At 44.5% G+C, this 15,678-nt stretch overlaps 1 protein-coding gene across 4 annotated transcripts in view; it reads right to left on the bottom strand.

Annotated features, from left to right (window-relative positions):
• The window catches only part of MAN2B2 (mannosidase alpha class 2B member 2), an 81,301-nt gene that overhangs the window by 13,154 nt on the left and 52,469 nt on the right, over positions 1-15,678 (bottom strand). For 3 of the 4 annotated variants that reach the window (XM_032783381.2, XM_032783380.2, XM_032783382.2), the window contains 6 exons: positions 13,482-13,734; positions 13,265-13,375; positions 12,963-13,155; positions 12,235-12,378; positions 9,475-9,587; positions 7,549-7,666 (listed from right to left, as the gene is read on the bottom strand). In XM_032783381.2, the coding sequence (XP_032639272.1) occupies positions 7,549-7,666; positions 9,475-9,587; positions 12,235-12,378; positions 12,963-13,155; positions 13,265-13,375; positions 13,482-13,734 (932 nt within the window). Of the gene's footprint in view, positions 1-412; positions 3,899-7,548; positions 7,667-9,474; positions 9,588-12,234; positions 12,379-12,962; positions 13,156-13,264; positions 13,376-13,481; positions 13,735-15,678 lie in introns of those variants that run through there. The other variant, XM_032783383.2, reaches the window with a different exon arrangement.

The following is a 15,678-nucleotide window of genomic DNA, read 5'->3' as shown; positions in this document are numbered from 1 at the left end:
ACAGGCTGAAAGTGTATAGACAAAATTGGAGACATTTGCAAATGTTATCTGCAAGATCAGACTTAGCTCACAGAAGAGATAATATAATACAGCAACAAGAACCGCAAGAAAATGAAAAGGATGTAATTCCTCTAAGTAACAAGAATAACTTCAATAATACAAAAAATACACTTTAGATATCCATTGCATCTAAGGAGACCTGCTAAAAAGCTCGTAGAAAGTTGATAATTCTCCCTCTCTCTCACACACTAACACACAGACAGATGAATAAATTTGTGCTAAAAAAATTAGAAGAAAGGAGATGCGGTGTTACTGTGGCTTTAGGACAGGGGTAGGGAAACTTTTTGGTCTTAGGGCCGCATCTGGGTATGGAAATTGCATGGTGGGCCATGAATGCTCACGAAATTAACAATTCAGAGATGTTCAAATAAACTCTATTTAATAAAGATACATTTTAATGGAAATAAACATTAAAGCTTGCTTACTATTATAAATATACCATTATAAACATACCATCATAATTAAACCAAACTTACCCTCTTTCCACACCCTCTTTGATTAATGTGAACAGTGCAGCTAGTCTCTTTTCTTTACAACGGCATCAAAGTCCGGTGTCATTTTCATTGTGGAAATCCACATTCATTAAAAGTTTGTATATAGTAAGGGATGTTACCGAGGTGGGGTGGGAAGATTCATGGAGTGGAGCACTGGAGGGTGGGGAGAGGCTCTATAAGGCATGTTACCGAAGTAGGGGAGGAGGACTCTATGGGGTGTAGCATGGGAGGGCTCTATAAGCGATGTTACTGAGATGGGGGGGGAAGAGGACTCATGGGGTGTGGAGCGGGGGGAGTTTGTCGACCCTTGCTATAGGATCTTCAGGCCATGGGAACTAACAGACTGAGGAGGCAGTCAGTTTTAGTAGACTGAGAGATTGACCTGAGATAAGATGCTCTGTATATATATTAACTATGTGTCTGATACGGACAGTTGTTAAATTATCAGCAATGAATAAACCCTGGAAACGTGGGCATACCCCAGGAGGGGAAATGTTTTTTTGGGGGGCAAACCAACTACTACTATAAAGGACTATCAACTAACTGAGAAACTACACGGTATGCTATCAGACACTGCTAAAGTGCTTGCTACAGAAGCGAGTGACGTTCCAGCTAGCCGTCACCGGCAGTTAACAAGGAACTGAGAGGGTGGAGAATCGGTAGGGCCTTATATTGGGCGCCATGAAGGCGCCACTCCAGGGGGTGCCCAGGCTGACCCTACGGACACTGCTAAGGGAAAATCTTCCGGCTGGCGAGTGCACAGCTGACATGAACAATCATTTGAAGAAGAAACATGCCTTATAGTGACAGACTCAAGCTCAATCTATTTAGCTTAACAAATAGAAAGCTAAGGGGTGACTTAATTACAGTCTGTAAATACCTACATGGGAAACAAATATTTAATAAGGGGCTCTTCAATCTAGCAGAGAAAGGTATAACATGACCCAATGGCTGGAAGCTGAAGCTAGACAAATTCAGCCTGGAAATTAGGCATAAAGACAGTAAGAATAATTCATCATTGGAACAATTTACCAAGGGTTATGGTGGATTCTCCATCAGTGACCATTTTATACAGTACTCCTGAGGGCATTCTGTGCAAAAAATTAAGAAATTCTGCATCAAAAAATAAAAACTCTGCATATTTTATTTGTCAATAAATAAATGTAGAGGCTCCAGCATGGAAGTGGGGAGCATAAGCCCCTGGTTGTATGGAGGTGGGAGATCACCCTGCAGCCCCCTTCCTCCTCCTGCCTTCAGATATATACTTGGCAGCGAGGCTGCACCCAACACTGACAAAGTGCAAGTGCCGAGTCTCCTCAGAAACACCCTGGGGTCCTGCCTCTCCACACCAGGCCCATCAAGATAGCAAGTAAGAGGGGCAGAGTCTTGCACACACGCCCAGCCCTGGTCCCTGATCCAGGTGCAGGCAGGCAGACTCAGCCTGGCAGAATCCAAGTGTGGAGAGACTTAGTGTGTGTGGGGGAGCCAGGTGTGGGGTGAGAGGGGTCTGTATGGGGCAATCTGGGTGGGGAAAGCTCAATGGGAGGTTCCAGGTGCATGGAGGATCTGGATACAAAGAGGTCATTGGGGGATTCTGGGTGCAGGGGGACTGGGACTCTGCAGGGGGGTCCAGGTGAAGGTGGTTTGGTTCAGCAGGGGGATGTCTGGGTGTGTGGGGCTCATTGGGGTGTGTGTGTCTGGGTGATGGGTGAGTGGGGCTCGGTGGGGTGGGAGTCCAGGTGCAGCTGGCTGGGGCTCAGTGGAGTGGGGGTCTGGGTACAGGGGGCTCCATTGGGGTGGTTCAGGTGAAGGGGGGATTCCATAGTGATTAACCTTCCCACTGGCTGCTCTAGGCACTCAAAACGACATGCCCACACTGATGGGGAGGGTCACATGACTTCTTCTGCAGTCTCCCTTTGCTTCCCTGTCAGAAGTCATTGTTCTGTGAGGAAGCAAAGAAATCTGCAGGAGACATGAATTCTGCATGTGTGCAGTGGCGCAGAATTCCCCCAGTAGTAATTATACAGGAGGTCAGACTAGATGATCACACTGGTCTCTTCCAGCCTTAGAATCTATTAATCTATGAAAAATATAACAGTCAAATGCTATTTTCATTATTATCTAAGACTTCAATGAGGTGTTCTGTGAAAGCTAGCTGTGACTACTGGTACTATTAAGCAGAGGCAATACGAAGAAACTAAACGTTCAATACTAGCATTACTTTTGAAGCAATAGGCCACATTAATCCCCTATTTGTTCTATGTTCTTCTTTGCCTTTTTTCTCCCTCTAGGCAGGAAGACAGCATGCAATATTTTGCACCATTCTGCAGCAAGCAGAATTCACAGTTTCTGATGCAATTCAAAATACTAAAAATGACAGATCTGATTCTGATCTCAGTGACACGGGTTTAAATTTGGAGTAACTCGATTTCATTCAGCATATCTACACAGGTGTATATGACAACACAATGAAGCACCATAGTGCCTCATTAATTAGAGTTGAGCAGATAATAGAGAAACATATTTCGTTTTAAAAAATCCAATTCTCTACGATGATGAGCATTTCTTTAACTAATAAAGCACAACAGTGTGTACATTTTTTAAAAATAGGTTACCTTAAATAAATGCAGTTCTTACTATTTGTAACTAACACTTCTATAACCCTAAATGTAATCCTTCACATGTAACTCCTTCCCAATATAATTATTAATGGACATTTCTCACAATCAGTGCACATGTTGTCTGAACTTGGCAGGCAACTGTAGCTTTACATTCTTTATGAGAACAAGAGACTAAATAATCCAGGCAAAGCCCACCATTTTTAAAATTTAAGAATAGATAGAACTGAAATGTATTTAACAGTGCAAAGAAATACAGTCCCAGCCTCCCAGTTTCATGTCCTGGCTGATACATTTGTACTGCAGTATAGATTGAGTCACAATCAGTCAGATCTTTTCCTCTTTTTTTCTATTTTCAAGCTAAACACTTTTAATGTCAAGAAAAGCATGTTTTAAATAGCTGACCTAAAACAGTAAGGGGTCATTTCCTTTAAAAAGCAAATGAACCAGCAACTAATTTTCATGATTTAACCAAGTTTTACAGTTTATTACAGAATAATTATTCCTTCCATTTACAATACTAGGAAAATAGTTCTCAGAACGGTTGCTTCATTTAAAAAAAAACCAAAAAAAAAAAAACCAAACAGCAGGTTGTTCAACAGTTGGCCCAGGAATACTCTGCAAACTTTCATTGACCTTGAAAGTACACAAAAAAGGTCCTAATTTCCTTTGGGTGAATAGTCACAGTAGAGTTTTCCATGGTCTTCTTTGTATTACAGGACAGCCCTATAAAATGCAAATAGGCAGGTGTTTATGATTTGTCATTTATTCTGAAAAACTTTATTTCAAATCAAATGCACATAGTATTTTGCTGTCTCAACATTTTTGATCACTTATGTTTGAACAAATTTTCTTTTCTAATTTAAACAGCTGCAGCTATAAGTCTAAGGAACACACATTCATAATTTTAAAATATACTGTAAATTATCCGCCTTTCACACACTGCCTCATGCTACTGATGGTAGTCCCACCCTAATGATACACTCAGGCAGAAAAAAAGGTGCACACTTCCAGAGTGTCCAGGCTAATGGAGAGAAAAATCCAACACTTAATATTCTAAAACTGCTGCTTTACTGAGGTGGCTCTGCAGTTCATTTAAGCCTGGTATACACTAAAAAATTTAATCTGCTTCACTACGTCACTCAGGAGTGTGAAAAATCCACATCCCTGAGCGTGTAGTTAAGCCAACCTAATCTCCAGTATAGACAGAACTAGATCAATGGAAGGATTCTTCTGTTGACCTAGCTACCACCTTTCTGGGAGGTGGATTACCTATGCCAATGGGAGAGTCTACATTGTCACGCTAGGGAGAGTCTACACTGAAGCGCTACAGCAGCGCAGCTGTGACACTGTACCGTTTAAGTGTAGACGAGCTCTTAGTGTCTTACCTATGTTTGCCTACATTTCTCAAGGTCATGCAGTCAGTGGCTTGGCAAAGATTACAATTCAAGAAACTCTTTTTTTATATTAACATTCAATATTAACTACTGCAACTTCTGTGTACCTTAAACCATAACTCAAAACTCAGAACCACAAATAGAGTAAGATGCTTAAAAAAAGGGAAAAAAACGCAGTAGAGGTCAGAAACAAAGTAAAATACCGCCACCCGAGCCTCTGTGCAATACAACAAATACACAACCACAAACGAACTTGAAATTAGTCCAAACCACACAGTTTGGATACGGAACTCAACTTCCCCAGAGTCTGTGGGGACTTTTCTGATCTGGGTTTCTAACCACCTCTTATATGAATTATGGTAAAAAGTAAACAAATGCACCAACTAGGGTCTGAGCGTTACTGTGATAGATGCCTCAGACACACTTCAATGAATATCCAAGGGAAAGACATTCTAGAGTCAAGGATGCTCAGTGCAGAACACTGACAATCCAGTCCTCTGTCCAAGATTGCACCTACTGAGAGTCGGTGCACAGAACGGACAGTGCTCACATAAGGAGCAACTATTCTATATTTTGTTTTATTTCCATTGTTCAGTATGTGGTTCCAGGCTTATTTACTGCATTATACAAACCCTGCTCACTGGCCTTCCTATGGTTCACATCACTACAGTATCTAAGTGCTTCAAAAACATTGTTATCTTCTCAACACCCCTTTGAGATAAGGGGGGAGGGGTATTATCATCTCCATCTTTACAGATAGGAAACTGAGAAACCTTGAGATTAAGGTCAAGCACCCCAACTCTGCATGTCTAATTTGAGACACCTGGACCTGATTTTTCAGAGCACTTAGCATTATATAGTATTTCTGCGTTCAAAGTACAGCTCCCATTGACTTCAGCTGCAGATGTAAATGCTTTACTTCTGGAAATCAGGCACCCAAAAAATGAGGAACAAACCATTAGTGACTACAGCTGAAAAGTTTGATTTAAGTGACTTGTCCAGCATCACATAGGAACTCTGTGTCAGGGACAGAATCCAATTCTCTAGAGCAACATTCAACTGCCTTAATCATAAGACTGTCCTTTCTCTTCCTGCAGTCCCCTGTCTCATTCACTAAGCACCTTCCAACTCCTGCAACAAAGGAGGCAGGGGTCCTACAGAAAACAGCCTCCTTTACTACAGAACCGTGACTCATTCCAGAGGACACCCATCCTGGGCTATAAGGATAGTGTCCTGTGGAAAAAATAGTACATGACCATGTAATTAAAGACTGTATTGTAATGTATCCTCATAACAGGGCTGAATTAAGATTGCATGGGCAATCATATTTCAGCGCTTCCTAGCTTCTGAATGCTTGACTTTCAAACCTTAACAATGACCTTTTAACATAAGGTTTTCTGGGGCAAGATATCCTAGGTTCTTAAAACAACCAAGTGAAAAAAAGAGAATTTCCGTCACATGGCATCATATTGACACTGATGTGAGTCATGAACACGGATGGACACTTTGCCAGGGGGTTTCTCAGTCATCTGCTGACATCAGAGGATTGGTAAGAATCTTGAGTTCTATTCCAGGATCTCAAGGGGGCTGTGCTCTTTTACCCTCTCCCCCCCAAAGTTTGACCCCTTCTGCACCATCCCTGTCCCAGTTCTGTCTCCTCCCCACCCAGCTTCTTATCCCAGTTGTATTTGTGTGGGCTTCCAGTCTCTACAGGTTTCTCATCCCTGTCCCACTCTCCTTGCCCAACCATTTCCAGTTCCACTACAACTCCCCCAGCTCCTTCTCCCACCTCTTTGCCCAGTTAGTCCCATTTCCCCCCTTTCATTTCCTTGTCTGTACTGTCTCTCCCGGCTTCCAGTCACTCCCTACCACACCCACATTCCTTGTCCCCATTGGCTCCCAGCTTCCCTCCCCGGGCTCCTCCTCCAGTCTCAGCATCGGGCTCCGTTGGCTCCATGTCCCAGTCTCTTTGCCCAGCCAATCCCAGTTCTTTTCCCACACTCTGGCTCCCGATTAGATCTGTCTCCCCTCACCCCATTGGCTCCCTGTCACAGTCTCCTTGCCTAGCCAACCTCAATTTTTCCACTGTCCCATCCCATAGTTTTCCTTTCCTTTACATCCTCCCCGGCCAGCCTCTAGTTCCAGTATCCTACCCTCGCCTCAGAATCCTTGTCCCAATCTACTCCCCCACCCTTCCTCCAAGGACTAGCTCTTGTCACCCTCTGCTTTTTAATCTGGTTGCTTCCTCCTCCGTGGTCCCTGGGCCCAGTAGGAGAGTCACTGGGAGCACAGGAGAGACAGTCTTGCTGCTCTCAGTACCAATGCCTGGATCCAGCCTGGTTTACAGCAGCCCAGAGTAGCAATTTTAGAGAAAATCCTGCTCTGCCCCAGATAGGACCATGCTCAGTACAGACGGAATGTATGGGGAATTTAGCTGCCAAGTTTTAGCAAGTCTCCCAAGCATGTGGAATCTGCAGTGTTTGGTCAAATGTGTGCAGATTTTCACAGCCTGGCAAAAGGGATGTCCTTCAAAAGCCACTCATCTGTCAAATTTCAAGTTCCTGCTCTAAAGTAGGGGGCTGGCTGAACTTCTCAAAGACGATGTCACCACCAGTTTTATCACACGTAAAACTACATATTTTGCCCTAGCCTCATTCTCAGAAATAGTAGAATCATTTTGGCTGAAATTTATGAAGAACATTTAGCCTGAGGCAGACTCTCAATATACAAAGTTTCACACAAACAGTTAAAGTTTGGCAAAGTTTTAAGCAATGAAAACAGGGTCTTATAATGGGAAATGTTAGGCAAATTTAATAATAGGCTATGCTACCAACCTGACCTACAACAACTCTTTTAGGTCATTTCAATCTACTCAGTGAGACTGTTTCCTGAGCTGCAACATCCAATGAAAATACCATCAATGTCTTGTCAACAGCTTGGGGCTTGAAAAAAGGAAACAAAATCTAGTTTTCCACCCACCTTTGCTTATATGTTGCGCTGATTTCCATTTCCATCGCTCCAAAGTGTTTATGTCCCAGGTTCCTGTGAGCGACCGCTCTTCCACCAACTCCACTGTTCCCAACCCTTTCAGCAGAGACTATATAAAAACAAACCCAAGATATCCAATTAATGTTACTTAAGGGAATGCCTACTGCAGCTCTCATCTGCTCATTGAGCAGCTGGGCAAGGGTAGATTGTAATCTCAAAAGGTTTAACACTCTCAGCAATCACTATCAGAGCTGTGTATACTTTAAAACCACCTCAGATGATCCAGCACAAATGGATCCCCCTTTTTAAGTCACCAAAGCCCTTATTAGACAGACTCCTCATTGTTCTTATTAGATACTGTGTCCTTGACACTGAGGAGGGCAGCCTCCTCTTCTGGGTCAACTGCCACATCCCCGGTCAAGCAGAAATCCCATGTCAGGTGTTGTACCTGCCCTTGTGTTCCCCAGCCAGGATTTGTGGTGTCACAATCACAATCTCCTATTGAAAAATAAAATTAAAAAAATATTGCTGCCCAAACAATCAAAAGGGGAACCTGCGTCTACAGGAGACACAGTCAAAGTGATCAGACACAAATTGCTGTCAAATACACAAAAAACAACTAGGAAAAAAAAAAAAGAGGAAAAATAATGTTTACCCTCTCTAAACCTTTCACATTTCAGTAATCTCAGGTGCTACTTGTAACAACATTAAATACAAAGAAATCACAGACGGGTGTCTATAACATTCAAGTTATCACAGCAAATATTACATTAATATCTACACAATAGGCCCCATCCTACAGATGCTTGTGCACATTTTTCTACTGTCAATGCGATGGCTGTTCAGCTTGGGTAAAGGCTAAGGCTGCAAATCATTCACGGAGGTCACAGCTTCCGTGACTTTCCGTGACCTTTGTGAATTTTGTAGCACTGGTGCGGGCTAACCCCAGGATCACTCCAGCAGCTGGGGAAGCCCAGGGCCAGCCACACTGGCCACTGTTCCGGCAGCCCCGAGCAGCTGGTTCCTGGCATTGCCCTCAAGCAGCAGTCCAGGCCCAGTGGTGGTGAGGCCCCGGGATACCACTTGCCCAGACCAGCGGCGTCCACGTCCAGACCAACAGTGGCAGGGTTGCAGGCCACCTCACCGTCTGGATCAGCAGCGGCAGTGGGACCATGGACCGCCCCCCACTCCAGCAGTGGCAGGGGGCCCCAGGCCACCCCCAACTGCAGCAGGGCCCGGGTTGTCCCCCCCAGAAGAGGCGTCGTCCCATGCTACCTCCCCACCCCAGCAGCACTCTTCAGGAGTGCTCCCCTCCCAGCAGGTAAGATTTAGTCACAGGTATTTTAGTGGACAGGTCATGGAGCAGTGACTTTTTGTTTACTGCCCATGACCTGTCCATGATTTTTATTAAAAATACTGTGACTAAAACGTAGCCTTAGTAATGGCTATTGTGGTGACGGGTAGGGGAAAAAATTAACTCTAACCTCAGCAAGAGGCAGAGTTTTGCCAGTAGTCTCAGTAGCAGCATTACTGGGTCCATTTTTTGAGTAGTTTCCAATTAAAGGAAGAGGAAGGTTATGTTTTTTGCAACAAGATTCCTCTTCAGCAGTCAAAGATAGGCTGAGGGTTTATCTACATGGTGGGGTAATGTGTTCTACAGAGAGTGATTTCCAAAGCATGCTAATGTGATGCACGGTATCTGGTCTTTGTATTAAAGGTTCTCTATTGTACTTTAACACAGTGCAATTTGAAAAAGTTCCACATTAAAGCACAATTTAGTGCACACCAGAAAGTTCGACATGGGCCAATTAATGCACAACACATTAGTGCATTTAGAAATCACACTTCAGTAGAGTGCATTACCCCACTTTGTAGACAACCCCTAAGTGATGCTTTGGCAGGAGTGATTAATTTTACTTTTAGATTCACTGTTGCAGGCTGTGATAGCACAGGATCCTCTCCCACTTCATACATATGCCTGATTCTTAGAAGTACACGTCTGAAGTCTGCATCCTCTTGCTTTCGTATACCTAAAAAACCAAAACAGGTTTTATTATTTAATGCTAAAAATTCAAGGTTTCTGTTGGAAGTTACTCACCTCATATGTCTTGTCTTAAACTAAGGGTACGTCTACATTACGGGATTATTCCGATTTTACATAAACCGGTTTTGTAAAACAGATGGTATAAAGTTGAGTGCACGCAGCCACACTAAGCACATTAATTCAGTGGTGTGCGTCCATGTACTGAGGCTAGCGTCGATTTCTGCAGGCAGCGTTGCACTGTGGGTAGCTATCCGTAGCTATCCATAGTTCCCGCAGTCTCCCCCGCCTGTTGGAATTCTGGGTTGAGAGGGGCGATCCCAATGCATGATGGTGCAAAAACAGTGTCGCGGGTGATTCTGGGTAAATGTCGTCACTCATTCCTTCCTCCGTGAAAGCAATGGCAGACAATCATTTCGTGCCCTTTTTCCCTGGATTGCCTTGCAGACGCCATAGCATGGCAACCATGGAGCCGTTTTTTGCCTTTTGTCACTGTCACTGTATGTGTACTGGATGCTGCTGACAGAGGCGTACTGCAGTGCTACACAAGCAGCATTCATTTGCCTTTGCAAGATAGCAGAGCACGGTTACCAGTCCCTTTGTACCATCTGCCTGAAGATGACATTGTAAATTGGCGATGAGATGACAGTTATCAGTCCTTCTGTACCATCTGCTGCTGTCATGGGTGGCTGGCCTGCTGAGGTCGGCTGGGGGCGGCAAGACAAAAATGGGAATGACCCCCTGGGTCATTCCCTTCCTTTATGTTTTATCTAAAAATAGAGTCAGTCCTGCCTAGAATATGGGGCAAGTGTACTAGAGAACCAGGAGAGCACAGTCCGCTAGGCACAGCCGCTCCGTCTCAGATCCGCAGAAATGATGAGCTGCATGCCATTCTAGGGGTGCCCCTGCAACAACCCCACCTTGCTTCCCTGCTCCCCAACCCTCCTGGGCTACCGTGCAGTGTCCCCCCCATTTGTGTGATGAAGTAATAAAGAATGCAGGAATAAGAAACACTGACTTTTAGTGAGATAAAATGAGGGGGAGGCAGCCTCCAGCTGCTATGATAGTCCAGGCAGGACATTAAATGGTGGCAGGGGAGAGGAGCCCAGCATCCGCTGCTATGATATCCAGGCAGTTACCAGAATCTTTTCTTTACATGAACGAAGGGGGAGGGGCTGATGGAGTCTCAGCCCCCAGTGCTTTATGATGAAGACGGTTACCAGCCGTTCTGTACCATTCTGCCCAGGGAATATGACAGAGTCATTCCTATTTTTACCCAGGCGCCCCCCGGCCGACCTCACCGAGGCCAGCAGGAGCACTCACGGGCTGATGATGACGATGGATACAGTCATTTGTACCGTCTGCCACCAGGGAGGGGAGGGTGCTGCTGTTCAGTGCCCAGCATCGCGTCTACCAGCAGCATGCAGTAGACATACGGGTGACATTGAAAAAAGTCAAGAAATGATTTTTTTCCCTTTTCTTTCACGGGGGGGGAGGGGGTAAATTGACGAGCTATACCCTGAACCACCCTGGACAATGTGTTTGACCCTACAGGCATTGGGAGCTCAGCCAAGAATGCAAATGCTTTTCGGAGACTGCGGGGACTGTGGGATAGCTGGAGTCCTCAGTACCCCCTCCCTCCTCCATGAGCGTCCATTTGATTCTTTGGCTTTCCGTTACGCTTGTCACACAGCACTGTGCTGTGGTCCCTGCTATGCCATAGTCTGGAGATTTTTTCAAATGCTTTGGCATTTCGTCTTCTGTAACGGAGCTCTGATAGAACAGATTTGTCTCCCCATACAGCGATCAGATCCAGTATCTCCCGTACGGTCCATGCTGGAGCTCTTTTTGGATTTGGGACTGCATCGCCACCCGTGCTGATCAAGCTCCACACTGGGCAAACAGGAATGAATTCAAAAGTTTGCGGGGCTTTTCCTGTCTACCTGGCCAGTGCAGAGTTCAGATTGCTGTCCAGAGCGGTCACAATGGTGCACTGTGGGATACCGCCCGGAGGCCAATACCGTCGATTTGCGGCCACACTAACCCTAATCTGATACGATAATACTGATTTCAGCGCTACTCCTCTCATTGGGGAGGAGTACGAAAACCGGTTTAAAGAGCCCTTTATACCGATATAAAGGGCCTCGTTGTATGGATGGGTGCAGCGTTAAATCGGTTTAATGCTGCTAAAAATCGGTATAAATGCATAGTGTAGACCAGGCCTAAGATTTCAGGAAGAGATTTTCAAAGGTACAAAATACAGGGGAATGTCCAACTCGCATTGACTTATTTACATCAGTAGAATTTGAAGGCCTTAATCCAGCCCAAGCCCCATTGTGTAGGTCCTGCACAGACATCTAGTAAGAGACAGACTCTACCTCAAAGATCTCATGGGGGATATTTTCAAAGGGAGCTGGGTGCTTAAATGATCCTTATACTTGTTGAGGCAGGGTCTGTCTTTATTATACATCTGCGCAGCACAGAGGCTTCTGACCTAGTTCAGGTGCTACTGTAATACAGATAATTAATAACAACAGTCACAAAATAAAGGAGGTGGAGAAAAATAGCCTTTGTACGTGTTACACACTGAGTAATCTCCATCTACAAATGGCTTACTGCTAAAAAAGAGAACCTACCTTTGTAAATATTCTGTAGCTGCTCAGTGTGGTTGGAGCTGTATGTCCACCCAGGAATGCTTAGAGTCTGGAGATGTAGGTTAGCTGGGAGGGTTACAGGATCTCTCTGAACAGAATGACGTTCTCGATGCAGCTTTGGTTTGTCTGAATGTGAAATAAAAAAAAAAAAGCTATCATGTAATATGGTTATGTCAAGAAAGAGGACCTGGCCAGCGGCACCACACTGCTTTTGGAGGGGAAGAGTGTGCCCTCCCCCTGTCTGAACTAGACAAGGAGTGGGTGAGGCAATCTCTCTTCAGATGTTCTGAAGTACTAAGCTGAAAGCAGAATGATTTGAACTGGCTGAAAAGTATATTAATGCCCAGTAAAGCACGCTTCATCAAGCCTTGCTGCTGCTATTCTACTACACATCTTTTTTATCTGAAAGCTGTTTTAAACTTGGACTCAAAAGTTCTCGTAGTTAGCTACTGTGGCCAAGATTTTCAGCCAGTGGATGCCTAGAGTTAGGGTCCTAAATCTACAGAGCCAGGCACATGAAAAGTAGCTCCATTTTCAAAGGTGCTGATCATCCAGCATCTCCTCTTAAAGGGCAATGAGAAATTGTGGGTGCTCACCTTGGAAAAGGCGGGCCAGCTGTTGAGGCACCTAAATATAGACTTAGGAATCTGACTTTAGGCAAAACAAAAGGAACAATTCTTAGTTTTAAAAAAGGTAAGTAGAACAGTTACCTGTTAGCTCTCCATACATAACAACTGGTCTGTGTTCTAAAGCCAGAGCACTTGGCTGATACAGAACATCAGCGGCCGGCTTAGTTCCTAAAATGAGCCAGAACATTGGCTGAACCACTGAGGTGTCATTCAAAGTGAGATTGTAATTCAGGTCCCACTCAAGGTTATTCCACAGCCTCCTATGAAGCATCACCTGCATGATGAAGATAAATGCCAGAACAGTCATCAGCCATCATGCTTTATTCAGATCACAGGGAGCCATGAAATTACTGTTTTATTGTAAAAATATTTTCATTCATTACCTCCACTTGCCCATTTCCTTGACTTGAGACACCATGAGATCTTTCTGCAAGCAGAATCAGCCTCATGCGGTCATCCTCAATGTAGGCAGTCTGGACCATAGGATAATAGTTCTGAAGACACACAGTAAATCAAATGACAAAAACATTTAAGTTTGTGCAACATAACAGAGCACAAACAGCATACACACTTGATTTTGGATTACAGCTTTATGCCTACCCGAGCCACGCTATTATTCACAAAGACCTTGTATGGTCTCTTCTGCATCTGATAGCCATTGTTGTCAGTGTGAAGTGTCTGCTTATTGTTTAAATTTGTGCTTGTTCTGAAGATTGCCTCACGATTTAGTTCCAAAGGTCCAACCCTGTATTCTTGCTCTATCCTGTGGCAAAGCAGCTTATCATCATAACCTCCTGGTACACTGTAGATTCTTGAATATGCCACATATATGTAATCCTGAGCGGTTGTATTCCTACAAAACAAGAGGGTAAATAATGTGAAGTTTAGCAAGTTAAACTAATATTTGATTAGTTATATCAGGTCAGTTTGCATTATTAATAAACCTGCAGTATTTTGTTTGGATTTCATCTGCTTTGTGTAACTAGTGAAATGATTTTTAGCTTTTCAAAATTCAGAGATCCAGTTTGTATAAAGGGAAGTTCTACGTATCTTGGTATGTTCCAGTGCTGTGGGGGTGGAGGGTGGGGAAGAGGGCGGCGGGGGTGCATTCGTTTTACATCATGTTCTTATTTTGGATTGTTTAAAATTATAGCCATTTTTCTGTTATTTCTCCTTAATACACTCTTAAGTGGAAGGATATTATCTTGTTTTCACTCTCATAGTCATAAGTATAGACTACAGTAGACACTTCTATTACTATAGAGCAAAAAAAAAAAAATTCCTTACATACAAAATGAATATTATTCAAATGGAAAGTCTATCTAGAACATATTTACTTTCCAGTTGAATTGCTACACAGACAAGTATTGCAAATAACAATGTAAACATATGTTTACATTCGGGGAAGATATAAATAAACCTGAGTTCAGTTTTCCATTTTATATCTTCTATGTGTACAGTAATTCCAAATCTTTCTTGACATAATAACCATCCTTGTGCATTGCAATTTCACTTAAAGTAACAGAAAACTTCAATAAAACAACCATCAGCTAATAAAAAAATTAAAAGGTAGTTGATTGTAAATACTCTTAAATAGAGAAAAAGTAGCTAGTTCTTCAGAGTTCAAAGAAGAGAGATCTGAATGCCTCATTGTTGGGGATTCAGTTCCCTCTTTTGTCTTTAATTAGCTCTTTTTCCAATGTGCAGATAGCAGTTTGCACTCTAATTAGAGACCTGTCGAAATTCAACCAAAATAGAAGATTCATGATCTCAGCAGACTTGAATCTTGTTTTTGAATTGCATGGACACTCCATGTTAAAAAAAAACCCAACCAACCTACAACTGAACACACATTTCTAACTTTCCTCACCTCAACAACAAAACCCACAGTTGCACCATTAAACTAAGTACTTAATCAACGTCTTCTTCACCAGTCACATGTTAAACGGAATCCACTAAGAGCTGTACAACACACACGTCACTATTTACAGCAGTGGTCACCAACTGGTCGATTGCGATTGACTGGTCGATCCTAGAGGATTTCCCAGTCAATCGCAATCTCCAGTGGTAGTGGGGCTGCCACTAAGGCAAACTCCCTGATTACCTCCTGGAAGCAGCCAGCGCAGTCGCATGGGGACAGGGGTCTCCCTCTGCATGCTGCTTCTGCCTGCAAGCACTGCCCCTGTAGCTCCCATTGGCCAGGAATGGGAAGCTGTGGCCAATGGGAGCTACAGGGGTGGTGCTTGCAGAGAGGGGCAGCATCTGGAGTCACATGTTCCCCCCCCAGGGATGCGCTGGCCTCTTCTGGGAGTGGTCTGGGGCTGGGGTAGGCAGAGAGCTGCCTTAGCCTTGCTGCATCTGCCGCTGACCAGGAGCTGCAAGAGGTAAGTGCTGCCCGGCGAGATGCCACACTCCAACCCCTAGCCCCATCCTGGAGCCAGCACCCCATATGCCCTCCTGCACTCTGAACCTCCTCCTGCACCCCAACCCCCAGCATGAGTCCCTTCCTGTAGCCAGCACCCCGTACCTGATCCTGCACCCCAACCCCCAGCTCCGAGCTCCCTCCCAGAGTCAGCACCCCAAACCCCTGCCCCGGGCCTGACCCCCTCTTCCAGAGGCCAACACCTGTATCCCCTCCTCCACCCCAATACTCTGCCCCATTCTGGAGTCCCCTCCTGGACCCAACTTCCTCCCTGAGCCCGCAGCCCCTCCCACACTACAATCCCCAGTCCCAGACAGGAGCCCCCTCCTGCACCCAAACTCCCTCCTAGAACTTGCACCCCTCACTCCCTCTTGC

Source organism: Chelonoidis abingdonii, chromosome 5 (assembly GCF_003597395.2).
Source record: "Chelonoidis abingdonii isolate Lonesome George chromosome 5, CheloAbing_2.0, whole genome shotgun sequence".
NCBI classification, from domain to species: domain Eukaryota; kingdom Metazoa; phylum Chordata; order Testudines; family Testudinidae; genus Chelonoidis; species Chelonoidis abingdonii.
The sequence above is the reverse complement of the archived record's forward strand: the minus strand, read 5'-3'. Positions and strand labels throughout refer to the sequence as shown.